This window comes from Salvelinus alpinus, chromosome 34, assembly GCF_045679555.1.
Source record: "Salvelinus alpinus chromosome 34, SLU_Salpinus.1, whole genome shotgun sequence".
NCBI classification, from domain to species: Eukaryota; Metazoa; Chordata; class Actinopteri; order Salmoniformes; family Salmonidae; genus Salvelinus; species Salvelinus alpinus.
In genome coordinates, this window is record NC_092119.1 from 14,661,021 (window position 1) to 14,681,723 (window position 20,703).

General features: G+C 42.9%; 2 protein-coding genes across 5 annotated transcripts in view; both read left to right on the forward strand.

Annotated features, from left to right (window-relative positions):
- Positions 1 to 6,736, forward strand: part of LOC139563568 (pleckstrin homology domain-containing family H member 1-like) — an 86,979-nt gene extending 80,243 nt beyond the window's left edge. Inside the window, exon 31 of the mRNA XM_071382350.1 lies at positions 4,505 to 6,736. Coding sequence (XP_071238451.1) covers positions 4,505 to 4,714 — 210 coding nt within the window. The 3' untranslated portion in view covers positions 4,715 to 6,736. The remainder of the gene's footprint in view (positions 1 to 4,504) is intronic.
- Positions 6,737 to 16,019: 9,283 nt separating this feature from the next.
- LOC139563741 (putative nuclease HARBI1) lies at positions 16,020 to 19,749 on the forward strand. 4 transcript variants are annotated; one of them, XR_011672631.1, is made up of 11 exons: positions 16,020 to 16,766; positions 16,854 to 17,030; positions 17,121 to 17,182; positions 17,265 to 17,351; positions 17,439 to 17,480; positions 17,549 to 17,722; positions 17,802 to 17,837; positions 17,936 to 18,490; positions 18,560 to 18,673; positions 18,770 to 18,881; positions 18,976 to 19,749. XR_011672631.1 is itself a non-coding variant. In XM_071382648.1 (8 exons), exons 5-8 carry the CDS (start codon positions 18,422 to 18,424, stop codon positions 19,344 to 19,346), a joined length of 666 nt encoding a protein of 221 aa, XP_071238749.1. In that variant the 5' UTR covers positions 16,020 to 16,766; positions 16,854 to 17,030; positions 17,121 to 17,351; positions 17,439 to 17,722; positions 17,802 to 18,421; the 3' UTR covers positions 19,347 to 19,749. The 4 variants fall into 4 exon arrangements, 3 of the variants coding, with proteins under 3 accessions (XP_071238749.1, XP_071238748.1, XP_071238750.1); XM_071382648.1 differs by having other exon boundaries at positions 17,121 to 17,351; positions 17,439 to 17,722; positions 17,802 to 18,490; XM_071382647.1 differs by having other exon boundaries at positions 17,121 to 17,722; positions 17,802 to 18,490.
- Positions 19,750 to 20,703: the final 954 nt, after the last annotated feature.

Sequence of the window (20,703 nt, forward strand, 5' to 3'; positions counted from 1 at the left end):
TATGGCTGAGCCCAAGGTAAAGTCTCTATAGTCTTCTCTGTGGCTAAACCCAAGGTAAATTCTCTATGGCTGAGCCCAAGGTAAAGTCTCTATAGTCTTCTCTATGGCTAAACCCAAGGTAAAGTCTCTATAGTCTTCTCTATGGCTAAACCCAAGGTAAAGTCTCTATAGTCTTCTCTATGGCTAAACCCAAGGTAAAGTCTCTATAGTCTTCTCTATGGCTAAACCCAAGGTAAAGTCTCTATAGTCTTCTCTATGGCTAAACCCAAGGTAAAGTCTCTATAGTCTTCTCTATGGCTAAACCCAAGGTAAAGTCTCTATAGTATTCTCTATGGCTAAACCCAAGGTAAAGTCTCTATAGTCTTCTCAATGGCTAAACCCAAGGTAAAGTCTCTATAGTCTTCTCTATGGCTAAACCCAAGGTAAAGTCTCTATAGTCTTCTCTGTGGCTAAACCCAAGGTACAGTCTCTATAGTCTTCTCTATGGCTAAACCCAAGGTAAAGTATATTATTCTCTATGGCTGAGCCCAAGGTAAAGTCTCTATAGTCTTCTCTGTGGCTAAACCCAAGGTAAATTCTCTATGGCTAAACCCAAGGGAAAGTCTCTATAGTCTTCTCTATTTCTAAACCCAAGGTAAAGTCTCTATAGTCTTCTCTGTGGCTAAACCCAAGGTAAAGTATAGTATTCTCTATGGCTAAACCCAAGGTAAAGTCTCTATAGTCTTCTCTATGGCCAAACCCAAGGTAAAGTCTCTATAGTCTTCTCTATGGCTAAACCCAAGGTAAAGTGTCTATAGTCTTCTCTATGGCTAAACCCAAGGTAAAGTCTCTATAGTATTCTCTATGGCTAAACCCAAGGTAAAGTCTCTATAGTCTTCTCTATGGCTAAACCCAAGGTAAAGTCTCTATAGTCTTCTCTATGGCTAAACCCAAGGTAAAGTCTCTATAGTCTTCTCTGTGGCTAAACCCAAGGTAAAGTCTCTATAGTCTTCTCTATGGCTAAACCCAAGGTAAAGTCTCTATAGTCTTCTCTATGGCTAAACCCAAGGTAAAGTCTCTATAGTCTTCTCTATGGCTAAACCCAAGGTAAAGTCTCTATAGTCTTCTCTATGGCTAAACCCAAGGTAAAGTCTCTATAGTCTTCTCTATGGCTAAACCCAAGGTAAAGTCTCTATAGTCTTCTCTATGGCTAAACCCAAGGTAAAGTCTCTATAGTCTTCTCTATGGCTAAACCCAAGGTAAAGTCTCTATAGTATTCTCTATGGCTAAACCCAAGGTAAAGTCTCTATAGTCTTCTCTATGGCTAAACCCAAGGTAAAGTCTCTATAGTCTTCTCTATGGCTAAACCCAAGGTAAAGTCTCTATAGTCTTCTCTGTGGCTAAACCCAAGGTACAGTCTCTATAGTCTTCTCTATGGCTAAACCCAAGGTAAAGTATATTATTCTCTATGGCTGAGCCCAAGGTAAAGTCTCTATAGTCTTCTCTGTGGCTAAACCCAAGGTAAATTCTCTATGGCTGAGCCCAAGGTAGTCTCTATAGTCTTCTCTATGGCTAAACCCAAGGTAAAGTCTCTATAGTCTTCTCTATGGCTAAACCCAAGGTAAAGTCTCTATAGTCTTCTCTATGGCTAAACCCAAGGGAAAGTCTCTATAGTCTTCTCTATGGCTAAACCCAAGGTAAAGTCTCTATAGTCTTCTCTATGGCTAAACCCAAGGTAAAGTCTCTATAGTCTTCTCTATGGCTAAACCCAAGGTAAAGTCTCTATAGTATTCTCTATGGCTAAACCCAAGGTAAAGTCTCTATAGTCTTCTCTATGGCTAAACCCAAGGTAAAGTCTCTATAGTCTTCTCTATGGCTAAACCCAAGGTAAAGTCTCTATAGTCTTCTCTGTGGCTAAACCCAAGGTACAGTCTCTATAGTCTTCTCTATGGCTAAACCCAAGGTAAAGTATATTATTCTCTATGGCTGAGCCCAAGGTAAAGTCTCTATAGTCTTCTCTGTGGCTAAACCCAAGGTAAATTCTCTATGGCTAAACCCAAGGGAAAGTCTCTATAGTCTTCTCTATGGCTAAACCCAAGGTAAAGTCTCTATAGTCTTCTCTGTGGCTAAACCCAAGGTAAAGTATAGTATTCTCTATGGCTAAACCCAAGGTAAAGTCTCTATAGTCTTCTCTATGGCCAAACCCAAGGTAAAGTCTCTATAGTCTTCTCTATGGCTAAACCCAAGGTAAAGTGTCTATAGTCTTCTCTATGGCTAAACCCAAGGTAAAGTCTCTATAGTATTCTCTATGGCTAAACCCAAGGTAAAGTCTCTATAGTCTTCTCTATGGCTAAACCCAAGGTAAAGTCTCTATAGTCTTCTCTATGGCTAAACCCAAGGTAAAGTCTCTATAGTCTTCTCTGTGGCTAAACCCAAGGTAAAGTCTCTATAGTCTTCTCTATGGCTAAACCCAAGGTAAAGTCTCTATAGTATTCTCTATGGCTAAACCCAAGGTAAAGTCTCTATAGTCTTCTCTATGGCTAAACCCAAGGTAAAGTCTCTATAGTCTTCTCTATGGCTAAACCCAAGGTAAAGTCTCTATAGTCTTCTCTATGCCCAAACCCAAGGTAAAGTCTCTATAGTCTTCCCTATGGCTAAACCCAAGGTAAAGTCTCTATAGTCTTCTCTATGGCTAAACCCAAGGTAAAGTATAGTATTCTCTATGGCTAAACCCAAGGTAAAGTCTCTATAGTCTTCTCTATGGCTAAACCCAAGGTAAAGTCTCTATAGTCTTCTCTATGGCTAAACCCAAGGTAAAGTCTCTATAGTCTTCTCTATGGCTAAACCCAAGGTAAAGTCTCTATAGTCTTCTCTATGGCTAAACCCAAGGTAAAGTCTCTATAGTCTTCTCTATGGCTAAACCCAAGGTAAAGTCTCTATAGTATTCTCTATGGCTAAACCCAAGGTAAAGTCTCTATAGTCTTCTCTATGGCTAAACCCAAGGTAAAGTCTCTATAGTCTTCTCTATGGCTAAACCCAAGGTAAAGTCTCTATAGTCTTCTCTGTGGCTAAACCCAAGGTACAGTCTCTATAGTCTTCTCTATGGCTAAACCCAAGGTAAAGTATATTATTCTCTATGGCTGAGCCCAAGGTAAAGTCTCTATAGTCTTCTCTGTGGCTAAACCCAAGGTAAATTCTCTATGGCTGAGCCCAAGGTAAAGTCTCTATAGTCTTCTCTATGGCTAAACCCAAGGTAAAGTCTCTATAGTCTTCTCTATGGCTAAACCCAAGGTAAAGTCTCTATAGTCTTCTCTATGGCTAAACCCAAGGTAAAGTCTCTATAGTCTTCTCTATGGCTAAACCCAAGGTAAAGTCTCTATAGTCTTCTCTATGGCTAAACCCAAGTTAAAGTATATTATTCTCTATGGCTGAGCCCAAGGTATGGCCATAGAAATGTAATATATTATATTTCTATGGGTGACAGGTTTAAAGTAGGTGGTCTTTACCTCTGGCCAAGTGCAAATGGACAGTGAAAACTATTAGTGGATAATAATCACCACGGACCACAACAGCTCTGCCAACTTTCAGTCAGCGCTCAGATTACGTTAAGGTCACACAGTTACTTTGGCTGGATTTTCCAACGACTGAAGAGTAAAGGGTGGGTGGTGGTGTTGATGTAGGATTTTACTGTACAGATCAGGGAGCCAGGGTGACAAGTAAAGGGTGAGCTCCTGCTATGTGGCTCTGTCCGCCTGTCAGTTCAGTGTCGCTCCCCCGAGAGCATATAGGAAGGTTAACCTCATTTCAGTTTTTTATTTTTTATACATTTTCCCCAAAAAATCTAAACCTGTTTTTGCTTTGTCATTATGGGGTATTGTGCGTAGATTGATGAGGGGGGGGAAACTATTTAATGAATTTCAGAAGAAGGCTGTAATGTAACAACATAAGGAAGTAGTCAATGGGTCTCAATACTTTCTATATGCACTGTGTGTGTGTATATATATATATTTATGAACGTTACCCGCTTCCTTGGGCTGATGCAGAAAGCAGGTTGATTCTCTATTTTATGTGTTCACCCTCCGAGGAGCCTAAGGGAGGGATTAAAAAATAATACGCAGATAAGTTACCTGTGCACTGAAATTGACTTTAAAAGATGGTTTTGGATTGAGCCGCCAGTCGTTAATATGTGTTGGATTGAATCCCGGCCTAAGCATAGAGTCACATTACTACTGTAGGAGGTGCTAATAAGGTCCCTCTGTATTCATGTCAGGCAGATCACTATCAAGTCATTTCTATGGTTTTCTCATTGGCTTTAAACTGAACTTCTAAATGTGAGCAAATGGGCCTACAGCTCCCTAGGAGCTAATGAAATACAATAATATCAAATGGTAAAACAATTTCCCCCTCCCTACTCGGTGTCCTCCTCTTTCTTTCCCTCCTTCTGTCCACTCTCCTCTCCTTCATCCTCCTCTCCTCCTCCCCCCGCCCCTTCCTCTCTCCCTCCTCTCCTCTCCACTCCTCCCAGATCTTGGAGTTAACTCTGTTGATGGCCAGCTACATTAACTACTGGACGCCCAGCCTCCCTGGCCCCCCTGTAGCCCAGCACCAGTCCCCAGGACCCGTCTCCCCTCTGGGGCCCTGCGGGGCCGGGACAGGGGCTGCAAAGATGTGGAACTTGGACAGCAGACACTTCCCCTCCATGACTTACACCACCAAGGGTCCCACTCTACTGTGAATATGTCAAACAACAACAGCAGCAACAATCAACAGCCTTGCTCCAGTTTATCTTCGGGACAAGACGGTTGTGTCCAGTAGGCTCCTTAAAGAAGAAAACAGACTAAAACATGGAGAATCTATACCTGGACCTGGTCAAATAATAAATGTTTGTTTTCCATTTCAAAACATTTTTCCAATGGTGTTCCCTACTGAACATGACCCAGGACTGAGACATTACTACAGGCTGTTGTGGTAAAGAGGACATTGCTCCACATATGTTACTTCACTGAAAATGTCTGTGGTTCTTCTATGTTACCCTCATCCTCTCTAGCCTGAAGTGGATTCTGTTCCATATACACAGGACGTTTCATTTCTGAAAGAAAAAAACATTGAACCGTGAAGAAATGGGAGATGTCAGATATAATCATTTGTGGTTCACTTTATATGAAGATGCCGCTCTTCAAATGTTTGCGTTTTAGTCCGTGCTTAATTTAGGAAAAATATGCTCATGTTTGAGGACTATTTGAAAAACAATTGAGCTTTGAAAAAGGACCAATACACACCCTACCCACCCACACCCTGACCAGACACCAGACACCCTGACCTTGGCTGTCTGGCCGTTATCCACACAGCCTCTACTCTTCCCTGCCACTCGTCTCTTCCAGATACCCTGCATCCCAAATGGTTCCCTTTTCCCTATATAGTGCACTACTTTTGACTAGGGCCCATGAGGAATAGGGTGCCATTTCACATACCCTCTGTCTTTTTTAAAGGGAAAAAAGCTGTTAAACAAGGAAAGACTATGAATTTATTCTGGCTCTTTGGTACCTAATATGGAGCTAGGAAGATTTCCGTATTCCTTAAACGATGGAGGCTTGAAGTGGCGTTAACCGGTTTCTGAGGGAATCTATTCGACTACAGAGCACTAGTTGTTGCTCACTACCTTCTCCTGACTGGCTTCTGGAGACGCCGTCACGTTAGAATGACGCTATCTGACGGAAGACAATGCATTAAACTAGTACAAAATACTTATACTCTGACATCAAATTGTACTTGATTTTTTCATCAAGCAATTGCACAAAATGTCTGACTTATAGATCACAGCAGGCCAGGGCCTGAGGAGGAACAGCCCACTGGGTAAAAACTGGTAGATTCAATGTTTCCACTACATTTGAACCCCAAAAAATCTATGTGATGACATTGAACTGCCATGGAAAACTAATTGGATTTGGAGAAAGTCACCAACTTTTAAACTAAATCGAATGACATGTTGAATTTTTTTGTCGATATCACGTTGAATTCACGTTAGTTGACAACTCAACCAAATGTCAATCAAAACTAGACGTTGAACTGATGTCTGTGCTCCGTGGGAGGCAAGGCGCTATGACTTATGGTACTTATGGTACTGATGATGGTAACATTCTGACCAAGCAATGTTTTATAACAATTTTGACCGCATACTTTTATTGTGAAGTACAGAGTTACAATCTTTTTTAAGCTGATAGAGAAGAATAGAGATGGAATACAATGTGTCTGTCCGCTGTATGAGGCTTAGTCTGAGATGTATCAACTCATTTGGTGCCATGTTCCTACTCCTCCACTACCTGCCTTGACAACCAGGGTTGGGATCAATTCCATTTCCATTCAGTTACACTGAAATTCCAATGTAAATTCCAAATCCAGTTTTCCATATTGCCTTTCAATTAGAGAACTTGATATGGGAATTTCAGTTTACTTCTAGAATTGACTGAATTGAAATGGAATTGACCTCCAGCCTTTTTGACAACACAGTGGAAGGTACTGTTAATTCAGCCAGGTAGGACTGATTTAAATGGAGAGGTCCAGCCACATAAGAGTGGACTGGTAAGATTAGAGCTATTCAAATGTTATTAGTGACTTGAATTGTTTTGGATGAAACCACTGTCTTGGTCATTTTCGTGTTATTTATTTAATTTCCTGGTATTTTGTGGCTTTTTTGTAAGCTGAAAATTGTTTGGCAGAACTGTTAAATGTTGAACTGAAACGTTCAAAATGGCCTTGACTTTGTTTGTCTCAAGTAGCTGAATAATTGAACTTGACAGTTTTACGCTGTATGAATGCTGTATGAAAGCTGTATGAATGCTGTCAGGACCCGGTGCGAGAAACAGTCACTAAATCGGCAGAACCCAGAAGATGAGGCAGACACAGCAGTACTAGAGATGGTGGTTTAATAAAAAATAGATAACTTCCAAAATACAAAGAAAATCCACAAAGTGGTAAAAACAGCAAGGGAAAAAACAAACCTAAAAGACTAATCCAAAATACAAAAGAACAAAACCAGAGAACCTCTGGAAAATCCAACAAGAGAAAAATATATGTTCACAACAAGGCTTGGGCTGGGGCTGGGTGCTAACATACAAACACTGAGCAAGGAACTAAGGAACACACAGGGATTAAATACTAACAAGGGAACGACATACAGGTGCAAACAATAATAGAGCAAGGGAAAAACAAAAGGTTCTGGGCCACCAGAACTTACGCTGGATGAACTCCAAGGTGCGACCTACGCCCGGGTGACAGGTGAGGCGAGAGGAGTGCCCCCACAGAAGGACTTGGGACCTTGCTGCCTTGGGAACAAACAACCGATTAGCAGGACCTCCTCCAGGGCCCGGTTCGATGGCTTGAGCTTGTTTCACGGTATCCTCCACTTGCCACGAGATCGGAGCCACGATCTTAGCGGCAGGAAGAACAGTCATGTCAGTATCTTCTCGAATGGCAGGAGAGTAGACTCGTGACAAGGCATCCGGTTTGAGATTCTTCGACCCGGGTCTATAGGTGAGAATAAACTGGAATCGGCTGAAGAAAAGAGACCATCGAGCTTGTCTGGAGTTCAACCGCTTCGCCTGCTGGATATACTCCAGATTTTTGTGGTCCGTAAGCACTTGAAACGGTTGAGAAGCCCCCTCGAGCCAGTGTCTCCATTCCTTCAATGCCATCTTAACCGCTAGGAGTTCACGATCCCCCACATCGTAATTCCTCTCGGCCGGGGTAAGCCGGTGAGAGAAGAAGGCGCAAGGATGAAGCCTCTTGTCTTCACCCCTCTGAGACAGGACAGCTCCAACACCAACCTCTGATGCGTCTACCTCCACCACAAAAGGTTCATCCGCCGTCGGTAGTGTCAGGATGGGAGCAGAGAGGATGCGCTGCTTGAGTCCTTGGAAGGCCGTCTCAGCTTCTCTTCCCCACAGAAACCTTGTGTTGCCACCCTTGGTTAAAGCTGAGAGAGGGGCTGCCACCGAGCTGAAGTTCTTGATGAACTTGCGGTAGAAGTTAGTGAAGCCCAGGAAACGCTGAACTTCCTTAACGGACTTGGGGGTGGGCCAATCTGCTACCGCCCCTACCTTCTTGGGGTCCATCTGGACTCGACCGGGTTCCACTACAAATCCCAGGAACTGTACTCGAGAGGAATGGAATTCACACTTTTCCGGCTTAACGTACAAATGGCTGTCTAGGAGGCGTTTGAGCACTTGTCTGACATGCTTAGTGTGTTCTTGAAGGGAGCTCGAAAAGATGAGGATGTCATCCAAGTAAACAAACACGAAAATGTTAAGCATATCCCTAAGCACATCGTTTATGAGCGCTTGGAACACAGCCGGGGCGTTGGTCAGGCCGAAGGGCATCACCAAGTATTCGTAGTGACCAGTAGGCGTGTTGAAAGCGGTCTTCCACTCGTCACCGGGTTTGATCCGCACAAGATGGTATGCGTTCCGCAGGTCAAGCTTAGTGAAGACCACTGCTTCCTGGAGCAGCTCAAAGGCTGTGGCCATAAGGGGTAGCGGGTAGCGGTTACGGACGGTTATGGCATTAAGTCCCCGGTAGTCGATGCAAGGACGTAATCCCCCGTCTTTTTTGGCCACAAAGAAAAACCCTGCTCCCGCCGGCGAGGTGGATGGACGCATGAGGCCTGCTGCCAGAGCGTCCTTGATGTAGGTATCCATAGCAGCTCGTTCGGGAGGAGATAGGGAAAAGATCCGACCCCTGGGGGGGCAGGTGCCCGGAAACAGGTCGATGGGGCAATCGTAAGGTCTATGGGGTGGTAGTTTGGTGGCCCTCTGTTTGCTAAATACCGGTTTGAGGTCATGGTAACACTCGGGAACTCGGGACAGGTCGATGGATTCTAGAGACTCGGGAGGGGAACTCGGGGAACTTGGGAAGATACATGTGGCTTGGCACGTAGGACCCCACTGCTTGATAGTGCCCACAGACCAGTCGATGTGAGGGTTATGGCTGTGAAGCCAGGGGTATCCAAGGACGAGAGGGAACTCGGAGGTCAGATGAAAGTTCATCACTTCCTGGTGTTGGGAAACTGAAAGACGCAAGGGGGTAGTGACACGAGTGACAAGTCCAGATCCCAAAGGGCTTCCATCCAACGTAGTAACCCTTATGGGGTCACTTAGAGGTTCAGAGGGAACGCCATTCTCCTTCGCCCAGACACCATCCATGAAGTTACCTGCGGCTCCAGAGTCTACCAAGGCTTGAAGGGGAAGCTCGTGGTTGTCCCAGGAAAGGGTAACTGGAATGAGCAGGCGGGAGTTGGATGGATGGGAGGAGGTTATGTTTCCCGTTACAGTCCTCCCAGGCCTGCACGGGAGAGTGCGTTTTCCCTGGAGCCCGGGACACGTGGAGAGGAAATGGCCCGGTTTGCCGCAATATAGACAGCATCGCTCCCTCATCCGGCGGTCTCTCTCAGCCTGGGAGATGCGTCCAACCTGCATGGGTTCCGGTGGAGTCAGCGGGGATAAAGGTGGAGACTCGGAGCTGGGACCGATAGGAGCTAGGGTGAGAGATCTACGGTTGAGCTCTCTCTCTCTCAGACGCTGGTCTATGCGTGAAGCCAACTTGATCAGGGACTCGAGGTTGTCCGGTGGTTCCCGAGTGGCCAGTTCATCTTGGATGGTGTCGGAAAGACCCTTCAAAAAGCACACTGTGAGCGCCTCGTCATTCCAGCCACTCGCTGCTGCCACCGTGCGGAACTGGATGGCATAGTCCGTCCAGTCAGGAGCTGTTTGGCTGAGTCAGGACTGCTGGTAGGACCTTGAAACACTCGCTTGAATTCATCAGCAAAGGTAGAGTAGCTGGCACAGCAGGGACTTTGGGCATCCCACACAGCAGTACCCCAGGCTAGGGCTTTTTCCGACAGCAGGGTGATGATATATGCTATCTTGGACCGGTCGGTGGGAAATGACGAGGGTTGCAGCTCGAAGGAGAGAGAACATTGGGTGAAAAACCCCTTACAACCACTCGGATCACCTGAGAACCGTTGGGGAGGCGGCAGACGAGGTTCAGCCAGGGGGTTAACTGCCACGGGCACTTGAATCTGATGAACTGGAGCAGAAGCGGTTGCAGGAGAAAGTTGATCAGAAATCTGCTTTATGGAAGTCATCATCTCCGACAGAAGTTGAGAATGTCCAGCCATTAAGGCCTCTTGCTGAACCAGAGCAGCTTCGTGACGTTGGACAGTCCCCTCGTGGTGGGACAGCATGGGAAAAAACAAACCTAAAAGACTAATCCAAAATACAAAAGAACAAAACCAGAGAACCTCTGGAAAATCCAACAAGAGAAAAATATATGTTCACAACAAGGCTTGGGCTGGGGCTGGGTGCTAACATACAAACACTGAGCAAGGAACTAAGGAACACACAGGGATTAAATACTAACAAGGGAACGACATACAGGTGCAAACAATAATAGAGCAAGGGAAAAACAAAAGGTACAAAAAAGGTGCAATGGGGACATCTAGTGACAAAAAACCAGAACAGTCCTGGCCAAAACCTGACAAATGCTGTATGAAAGCTGTATGAATGCTGTATGAAAGCTGTATGAATGCTGTATGAAAGCTGTATGAATGCTGTATGAAAGCTGTATGAATGCTGTATGAAAGCTGTATGAATGCTGTATGAATGCTGTATGAAAGCTGTATGAATGCTGTATGAAAGCTGTATGAATGCTGTATGAAAGCTGTATGAATGCTGTATGAATTGTGAAATGGGGATGTTAGCTCAATGAAACAGATTAGAGACGATGTGCTTAGCTGTTATGAAGTGTTGTGTTTAAAATGAAATTTAAAAAAGTGCATTATATACAGAAGAGTATTTGGCATGGCTTTCACCTATAAACATTTACGCTCAAAAGTCTGGTGAATACTAAAGCTCTTACAATATGCTTGTTACATTTTTACACACAAACTATCCCCAGAGTTTGGCAAATGTACCAGTGTGATGTCAGGCAGGCGTCTGTTGATGCGGGGTGGGGGGGGGGGTTGTAACTAGGATGCTAGTTGCTCTGACCTGCTTCATCCGAACAGATCAAAGTGGTAATGATATTTTCCTGCCAACAGTATTGCTATAAATCTTTTCTTTTTTTAATGATTTCTCAACAACTGTTGTTGTAGTTACTCTATTATGACCAAAAATACTCATTATTGGAAACTCTGCTAACTTGTTGTGCATCATAGGCCCTAGGGCAGGGTTAGACAACCCTGTTCCTGGAGTGACACAGGTCCTGCAGGATTTTGTTCCAACTAGGCACCACACCTGACCAACTGAGCTAATTGATCAGTTCAGTGGTTGCATATATTCAACACACCTGGTCTTCCAGGTCAGTTAAAACATAAACATGACCAGGGTTGCTGACCCCTGCTCTAGGCCCCACAGTGGCTCTTCAGGAAAAATGTTGAGGAGGGGTAGCATGGCTTGTTTGACGTTCCATTCCTTAACATTGCTTATGTTTATCTCTATTTTAGCATTCTGAGATGTTAAATAACAACTTTAGCTTGATGTGAATTCAAATGAAGTTTTTGAAGCTCTCCAACTCGCAAATTACAGCACAACATAAATTCACCAAGGGGCATCACTTATTTATCTGTTTAACAGCAATGCCTATTTAAAAAAGCAGGAAATAGGTGAGCTGGTGATTTTTGGAAAACTCAGTAGGTCAAAAATGTAAGCCTACTTGGGAGCAGAAAGTTGGTAAGAGGTTGAGCGAGAGCACTAGAACAAAAACACAATAGCCTGGGGCCTTCATGTAGCCTGAGGCCTTCATGTAGCCTGGGGCCTTCATGTAGCCTGGGGCCTTCATGTAGCCTGGGGCCTTCATATAGGCTGTGACCATGAGCCCTGTGAAGGTAGCCCGCCGTTTCCATGGATACTCTAACGTTGCCAAAGACAGACATTATTTTTTTTAAATGTGGACTTCAGGTCCCACACTGATTTTTTTTAAAGTATGTTGCATTGTTTGTTGCCTCTAAAGCAGGGATGGGCAACTGTGATGGGGGTGGGCTCCACAAAAAATCTGAACTCATCATGAGAGGTCGCAGTGGCTTGCGGGTCTGTGTATCCACATCCATACCCACACATGCAGTCAGAGCCCTAGTCTTTTGGTAGTATGATATCTGAGAGAAAGCAACTAACAAAATCAATGGGGGCCATGGGCAGTTATATGACAATGATTTGGCTACTACAAGTTTAGAAAGCTTGCTATACTATATTTTAACTGACATGGGCTAATTGAGTGAGTGTCAGTCACCGATATAACAACAGAAAACTGCTGATGCACAACCAAATGTCTAAATTGCACCTTGTGTGTTCTCCTATTCTAAATCTCAACAGTAAATTGTGACCCAGACAGAGTTCATAAAAAAAAAAAAAAAAAAACATTTGGGAGTTTATTCCCAATCCCTGCTCTGTAGTCATTTCTAGATTAAGATACATTGCATTAATTTTGTAAATGCAGTTTGTGAGTGCAGGCACTCTGACAGCAGGCTGCTATTTGGCCAAACATATTAACGTCTCAGCTGTAGGCAAGGTGCGAATTACAAAAAAATGTCATGCCTCAGCCATAGGCAAGGTGCAAATTACAGGGAGCCAGTGGCTGCTCAGCTCTTCTGAATGAGATGTTATCTCCTCTAAACAAAGTCCAAAAATAAATTTGGGGGGAAACGAACATCCCCACCTCTGTCATGGTTTAAACCATTTATTTCTATGTGGAGCCGCTGAACTTCGGTCTCAGCTGAGCTCCTGTACACATAGATTCTCCTTTGTAGTTTTCCATGTGTTTGCCATGTGTTTCACCATTTGTTTGCCATGTATCCTTGATAAAAAAAAAATTGCCTTTATTCTAATGCATTAGATTTATCGTTGATTTATCATTGTTTGCTTAAGCTGTTTAGAGCGCTCATTGAGTTGTTTTTCAGGTGCACCGTGGGTAATGGTGTTCTCCGTGACCAGAAGTAGTAGAACCATTTATATAGCTTGATTATTTTCTATCAATATTTGTTTTCTTTCCTGAATCAGCTGATGATGGTTGACAATATCACTAGACAACTAGCCTACAGCTAGACCCCAATGTGCATCTAATTTGGTTAGAAGCATTAGATTTAGCAATGGCATAGGCCTACACTATTCTGGATTTGTGTGCCCATGAGAACTATAGCCTTGGGAAGTAGAGGTGCTGCAGCACCCCCTGAAAAATAATAATTAAATAAATAAAAATATATAATAATAATATGTTTGCCCAAAAGGGTCTTTTCTGGTCCTGTATTATCGGACCTATATAGACGTCTGCAGGCAGGATATGTAAAAAAAATCCAGCATCTCCACTTTGGCAAAAAATGTAGTTGTATAATTAAGAACAGTGTCTTACAGGATTCAATAGTTGGAATTGTAAGAGTTGTTGCCCTGTCCCTTTCTATGTGATGTCATTCTAATGGAATCCAGAAAGAACAAACCCTGTCCCTTTGTCTGTGATGTCATTCTAATGGAATCCAGAAAGAACAAACCCTGTCCCTTTCTATGTGATGTCATTCTAATGGAATCCAGAAAGAACAAACCCTGTCCCTTTCTCTGTGATGTCATTCTAATGGAATCCAGAAAGAACAAACCCTGTCCCTTTCTATGTGATGTCATTCTAATGGAATCCAGAAAGAACAAACCCTGTCCCTTTCTCTGTGATGTCATTCCAATGGAATCCAGAAAGAACAAACCCTGTCCCTTTCTCTGTGATGTCATTCCAATGGAATCCAGAAAGAACAAACCCTGTCCCTTTCTATGTGATGTCATTCCAATGGAATCCAGAAAGAACAAACCCTGTCCCTTTCTCTGTGATGTCATTCTAATGGAATCCAGAAAGAACAAACCCTGTCCCTTTCTCTGTGATGTCATTCTAATGGAATCCAGAAAGAACAAACCCTGTCCCTTTCTCTGTGATGTCATTCTAATGGAATCCAGAAAGAACAAACCCTGTCCTTTCTATGTGATGTCATTCTAATGGAATCCAGAAAGAACAAACCCTGTCCCTTTCTCTGTGATGTCATTCTAATGGAATCCAGAAAGAACAAACCCTGTCCCTTTCTCTGTGATGTCATTCTAATGGAATCCAGAAAGAACAAACCCTGTCCCTTTGTCTGTGATGTCATTCTAATGGAATCCAGAAAGAACAAACCCTGTCCCTTTCTATGTGATGTCATTCTAATGGAATCCAGAAAGAACAAACCCTGTCCCTTTGTCTGTGATGTCATTCTAATGGAATCCAGAAAGAACAAACCCTGTCCCTTTCTCTGTGATGTCATTCTAATGGAATCCAGAAAGAACAAACCCTGTCCCTTTCTCTGTGATGTCATTCTAATGGAATCCAGAAAGAACAAACCCTGTCCCTTTCTCTGTGATGTCATTCTAATGGAATCCAGAAAGAACAAACCCTGTCCCTTTCTCTGTGATGTCATTCTAATGGAATCCAGAAAGAACAAACCCTGTCCCTTTCTCTGTGATGTCATTCTAATGGAATCCAGAAAGAACAAACCCTGTCCCTTTCTCTGTGATGTCATTCTAATGGAATCCAGAAAGAACAAACCCTGTCCCTTTCTATGTGATGTCATTCTAATGGAATCCAGAAAGAACAAACCCTGTCCCTTTCTCTGTGATGTCATTCTAATGGAATCCAGAAAGAACAAACCCTGTCCCTTTCTCTGTGATGTCATTCTAATGGAATCCAGAAAGAACAAACCCTGTCCCTTTCTCTGTGATGTCATTCTAATGGAATCCAGAAAGAACAAACCCTGTCCCTTTCTCTGTGATGTCATTCTAATGGAATCCAGAAAGAACAAACCCTGTCCTCAAACATTTACATCGAAAGGTGTAAAGTTATGGGCAACGACCAAAAACATCCATATCAAATTAAATATTTTTCTTGATAAAATAACATAGAAAACACTTTTTGTGCAGTATTATTTTACCATCCTTACAAACCACTTACTGTATTGTACAGAGGCTGGTCATCTAGGTTTGTACCTGTAGACTTTCTATCACCATGGAGATAAAACTATGTACAATACAGAAATTGAGTACAATGAAACATCAAGTGATTTGCAATGGTGTGACGTGATGATGTGGCTCAGTTGGTAGAGCATGTCACCTGCAACGTTATGGTTGTGGGTCCAATTCACATTGGGGACCACTATGAAAATGTTTGCCCTCACTACTGTAAATTGCTCTGCATAAGAGCTTCTACTAAAAGATCAAATTAAACATTTATCAAGCAACAATTTGTGTATTCCACAAGTATTATCAGATTAACTGTTTGGTACAGATAATTATCAGACTCAAGTTACAAATGCTGGTGTACACTCACGTAGAAATACATTTAGTTAAAAAAAATTACAAATGTGGTGCACTAGTCCTTTGCTAGTCCTGTATTAGTGGACCAATATAGATGTCTGTAGGAAGGTCAATTTGTCAGCAAGACACATGCATTAACGCAGGCCCAATAAATTGCATGCGCTGAACGTCGTTAGGCGCGAGTATACATCCAGTTTGGAGGCTGGGATTATTTTGGAGAGGAGGAACATGTATATGCAGCCTACTGTTTGAAGTGATTTGTTTGACAATCAGATGACAATATCATGACTGGTTGTGTTCGTGACACATTAAAAGTTCATTCATTTTTACAGTTGAAATAACATCTTTATTAATAGGCCCCTAAAACAATGTTGAGATCTCCAGGATGGCAGGTTTTAATTCGCACTCTGACCATAGTCTACATAGGATAGGCCTGTAGCTAATGAGGCTAAAGCAATGTTGTTGATGATATTTTACCAACATTTCAGTAATTGTAGTTATTTATTCCAGTATCAGGAAAAACATAAATTGTAGTCAAGACGTGAGTTCCTAGAGCAGCGCGGGAAATAGTTTCGAAATGAGCATTTCTGCAGCTGCGATGGAGGAGGCGAGGCTACTTTTGATAAAGAGTTTGTAACTCTCATCAAAATGTTTATTGTCATATTTCCCTTTCCTGGGGCCTGTTGCACAAAAGTAGAATTAAGACATCCGGGATAAATGACTCAGCTGAGCTCAATGAAGCCAAAACATGTGCGTCCAGGCTTAATTGGTTGCACAAAGACCAAGCCAGGATGAGCAGACACGGATTCATTAAGCCAGGTGAAACCAATCCTGGATAGGTGCGCGCTCACGGCTCACTCAAATAGACCCCGCCACAGATCACAGATTAACTGATTTACCATGGCAACTAGAGCCGCGTACTTTTCCCCGTCGGAAGCACAAATCCTCATGGAGGCATACGAGGAGGTAAAATATATAATTAAGAAGAAAGGCAACACCGCCACAGTGATAAAGCAAAGAGAAAAAGCGTGGCAAAGTATTGCAGACCGCCTGAATGCGTAAGTAGTGCACAATTACACACTCACCGCTCCGCTGAAACATCACAATTACAATTCAAATATTTAATTCACATCTCCAAAAATGCAGTTGTACTGTAATTATGAAACGGTTACATTTTTAATTGAAATGCACTGCAGATATGAGTGAAATTGTGTAAAGTAACTCCATCACACTGTATAAAGCTATGATAAATTTTTTGATATTTTTACTGAAAACAAGACAAAAATACCAAGTAATTTTTTGCAGTGTGACTCCATTAAATGTGTGTGTGTGTGTGTGTGTGTGTGTGTAGATTAAACATGAACGGGCCAAAACGGACATGGCAGCAGGTCAAAATCAAATACAAGAACATTCTGCAGAATGGTATGGTCCCTGACTAATATTTAACAAAGCACAAGCATATATTGTACCCAGAAGGTGCCTGCTCACACATTGTCTGTACTGTTTTAGCAGTGAAAAAGAATACCCACAGACAAGGCACGGGTGGTGGGTCACCAAAGGCTGACCTTACCCCAGCAGAGGACATGGCCTTGGAGCTAAATAAAGGCAGGCCCGTCTTAGAGGGGATCCCTGGGGGGAAAGAGACGAGCATAGGTTCCTCCCAAGATGCCACCCGCTTCATTCAAGGTATGTCCTTCCATCTCTACATGGGATACAACCACATTCATATTGAATCAATTTGGACTGTCTGACTTTGGTTTACCTATTGCCTTGCAGTGTCTGGCAGCACTGTGTTCCTGTTAGAGCCACCAGCACAAGCACCAGACGATGCTGATCCAGTGAGTACTCCATCAAAGGCATACTGTAGGCCTGGCATGTCTTGTCTACTAGCTTCAATATGAATCCGATTAAATGTGATAGGGTGAAGGCCCCAGTGCAGCAGCAACAGCACATGATGGAGATGATGATGAGGAGGAGACCATCTCTCTGGATTCCAGAAGGCATGAGGTATCATGTTAAGACTGTGAAAGTACTATTTACTCTACAATGGTGAGGAGTCCTCATCAAAATCAAAAAATCTAATTTCTTTTACAGGACCCAGATGCTATACAGTGGGAAAACCAGCCTGGCAACATAGTGCGTATTAATAAAAGGACACCACATCCTGCCAAATTCCAGCTGCGCTAATTGTATTGTGTTCACAGAGCTCACAAGCTATCAGAAAGTTGTATGGCAACCACCTCCGGCGCCAAATAGAACTGGCAGACATAGACATTCAGTACAAGAAGAAAAAGATGGAAAATCTTGCACTGGAGTCCGAAATAAAAAAGAGGACAATTAGGAAACTGGACCTTGAAATAAAAAAACTTGAGAGGGAGGTGAGATATGCCTTCAATGTACACTGTATGCTAACTGTAACACAAATGTATTAATCATTATTTTTCTTTCCTCCCCCAGCTCCAAGAAGATGACACAGCTCAAAATAAAAATTAGGTATATTCTCGTAAAGTCAAGTGAGCCATGACATATGAGCTCTTATTGTGAGCACACAGGACGGTGGCATCTTTCTAAGGTTTTTTTTATTTTCCCAGCAATCAGTACAACCAAGTCATCGTTATAAGGCATCGCCCTCTTTTGCCCACCCCCCCAGCACCAGGTGTGGCCACTAGCCTATATGAAGGCCCAAAATTGTGTGTTCCTTTCTGCTCTGACAATGGCATGCCCATTCGTGCGAGATGTGGTGGATGAAGAAGCACTTGTGCTGAGGAGAGCCTTCAGGCGAGAAAGGGTCTTCAGGGACCGGTTGGACCCACTGGCCTTCCCTGATGACCATCTATATGAAAGATACAGGTTTTCTGCAGATGGCATCAGGTATCTATGCAGACTACTGGGTCCCAGGATTAAGCACCGCACTGCACGGAGCCATGCACTGAGTGTGGAGCAAATGGTTTGTGTGGCCTTGCGCTTTTTTGCTAGTGGAGCCTTCCTGTACTCAGTGGGGGATGCAGAACAGCTGAACAAGGCCACAATTTGCCGCACAATAAGGAGTGTGTGTCTGGCTATCAAAGCATTAGCAGATGTCTTCATCTCCTTCCCTGGCCACAGAAGACTCTGTGACATCAAAGAGGAGTTCTATAGGATTGCAGGTAAGAGGATCTACAAATTACAGGACAACTGTTAACACATAGTAGGATACTCATTACTTTGTGTGACAGGTTTCCCCAATGTCATTGGTGCAGTGGACTGCACACACAAGGATAAAAGCCCCCTCAGGTGCCCATGAGGCCGATTTTGTGAATAGGAAATCCTTTCACAGCATTAATGTTCAGGTGAACATAACTTTTTGATATTGTCCATTGACGAACACTCTGCATTGCCAGTGATGTGCATTGATTGGTGTAATATTCCTCATCTTATGATTTCAGATGGTCTGCAATGCTGACTGTGTGATCAGCAATGTTGTGGCAAAATGGCCTGGCTCAGTCCATGACTCCAGAATCTTTCGGGCCTCTGAAATCTATCAGTGCCTATCACAAGGTAAGCCACACAACCCCTATTTATAACCATCATGGCTGTGTCAAGAATATCACTGTGTTTATGAGGTAGTAATGATGAGATTTTGTGTTGACAGGTGAATTCTCTGGTGTGTTGCTGGGAGACAGGGGGTATGGCTGCCAGCCTTTTCTCCTGACACCTTTCACAGACCCCCAGGAAGCACAGCAGGCCTACAACCATGCCCATGCCAGGACCAGGGCCAGAGTTGAAATGACCTTTGGCCTCCTGAAGGCACGCTTTCACTGCCTTCACAAATTAAGGGTCAGCCCTGTTAGGGCATGTGATATTACTGTGGCTTGTGCTGTCCTCCACAATGTGGCCTGCCTGAGGAAGGAGAGGGCCCCCAGAGTGCCACCAGCCATGGACTGGGACAATCCGGCAATCTTCCCTGATGACGACAGTGGTCGGCTGCTGAGGGACCAATATGTGTTGAATTATTTTAGTTAGTATGTGTGCTTTCAATTTTGGTTAAATATGTCCTGCGGTGGCAGAGGAATTTGGGTTTTTTTGGGTTCGTTTTTTGACGAATTTGGCCTCTTATGATGTTTGTGCGGTATACTGTGTGTAATACAAGGCTGCAGGGAGGCTACTGCATCCATTCATTTGTCTGTTCAGTTGATGTGTATGGATTTGTCCTGCATTTATTTTAGTGTGCAGACATGCAGACATGTGTTATATACAGACCTTTGAATGTGTATGTATCATTTTGTATAATATGCTTGGATTCTGTGCTTTCCATCTTGTAGAGTCACTGTGACTTCAATTTCGAAAGGAGCTGATGGTTTACCTGCTTTGTTTTGTCCTTATTCAATAAAGGAACATAATGTTACACATTGTGTTTTTATATTCATATGGAATGTGTATTTGTTTATATGACAGAGTACTAGGGCCACACTGAAGAAAAAGGATAAAGTCATAAATTTATGAGGCTGGTTCTTTCTGCAGAAAAGCTACATATTGTTTTTACAGTTTTGATACTTATGACAATGTGATACTTAATATTCTGGCACATCAGCATGTCTTTGTTTATGAAACCATACTGAAGTACAATTTCACGAAATGCCCCACATCTGTCATTTTAACAACTGTCCTCCTTTAAAACAACTGGTTACAATATTATGACTTGTGTTTTTTTCCCCTCTGTGGCCCTAATATTCTATCATTTTATATATAGCCTTATAGTCTATGGGAAACTGTAAATTATCTAATGATAGCAACATCATCTAAAAATCATTTTTTATCCAAAATCATTGAAATTAATGATCACAAACGTTTAAATAATAACAGTGGGTCTAGTTATATGTGATAACAATGTATAGTGAGCAGTGAAATAACTATTGGTTTCCATTTGTGGTGACTGCTGACTGACATTAGGGATGAGATTAAATAGATCCTGGAATTTAGCCTGGTCTGGAGCAGGCTAGCTCCACAGAATAAATCTCCATGGTAATTTATACCATAACATATCCTCCTGCCCCCTATCCATCTTTAGTGCAACCGGATTACGGATCAATTGAGCCAGGATCACCAAGATATCCTGGCTTAATCCCTTATCCTAGTTTTGTGCAACAGGCCCCTGATACATACCTAAACCTGTTGTCCTTTTTAGCCACACATTTGTGTACAGGGTGGTTTTGTGCCAACAACTTAATGTAACAGGGGGACCTGGTGCCAGCTGTTTATATATACAGCTAGCTAGGGATAGTAGACCCACAGATTGTCTATTATGTTGACAAGGTAGTTTATTTATTTTTATTTAACCTTTATTTAACCAGGTAGGCCAGTTGAGAACAAGTTCTCATTT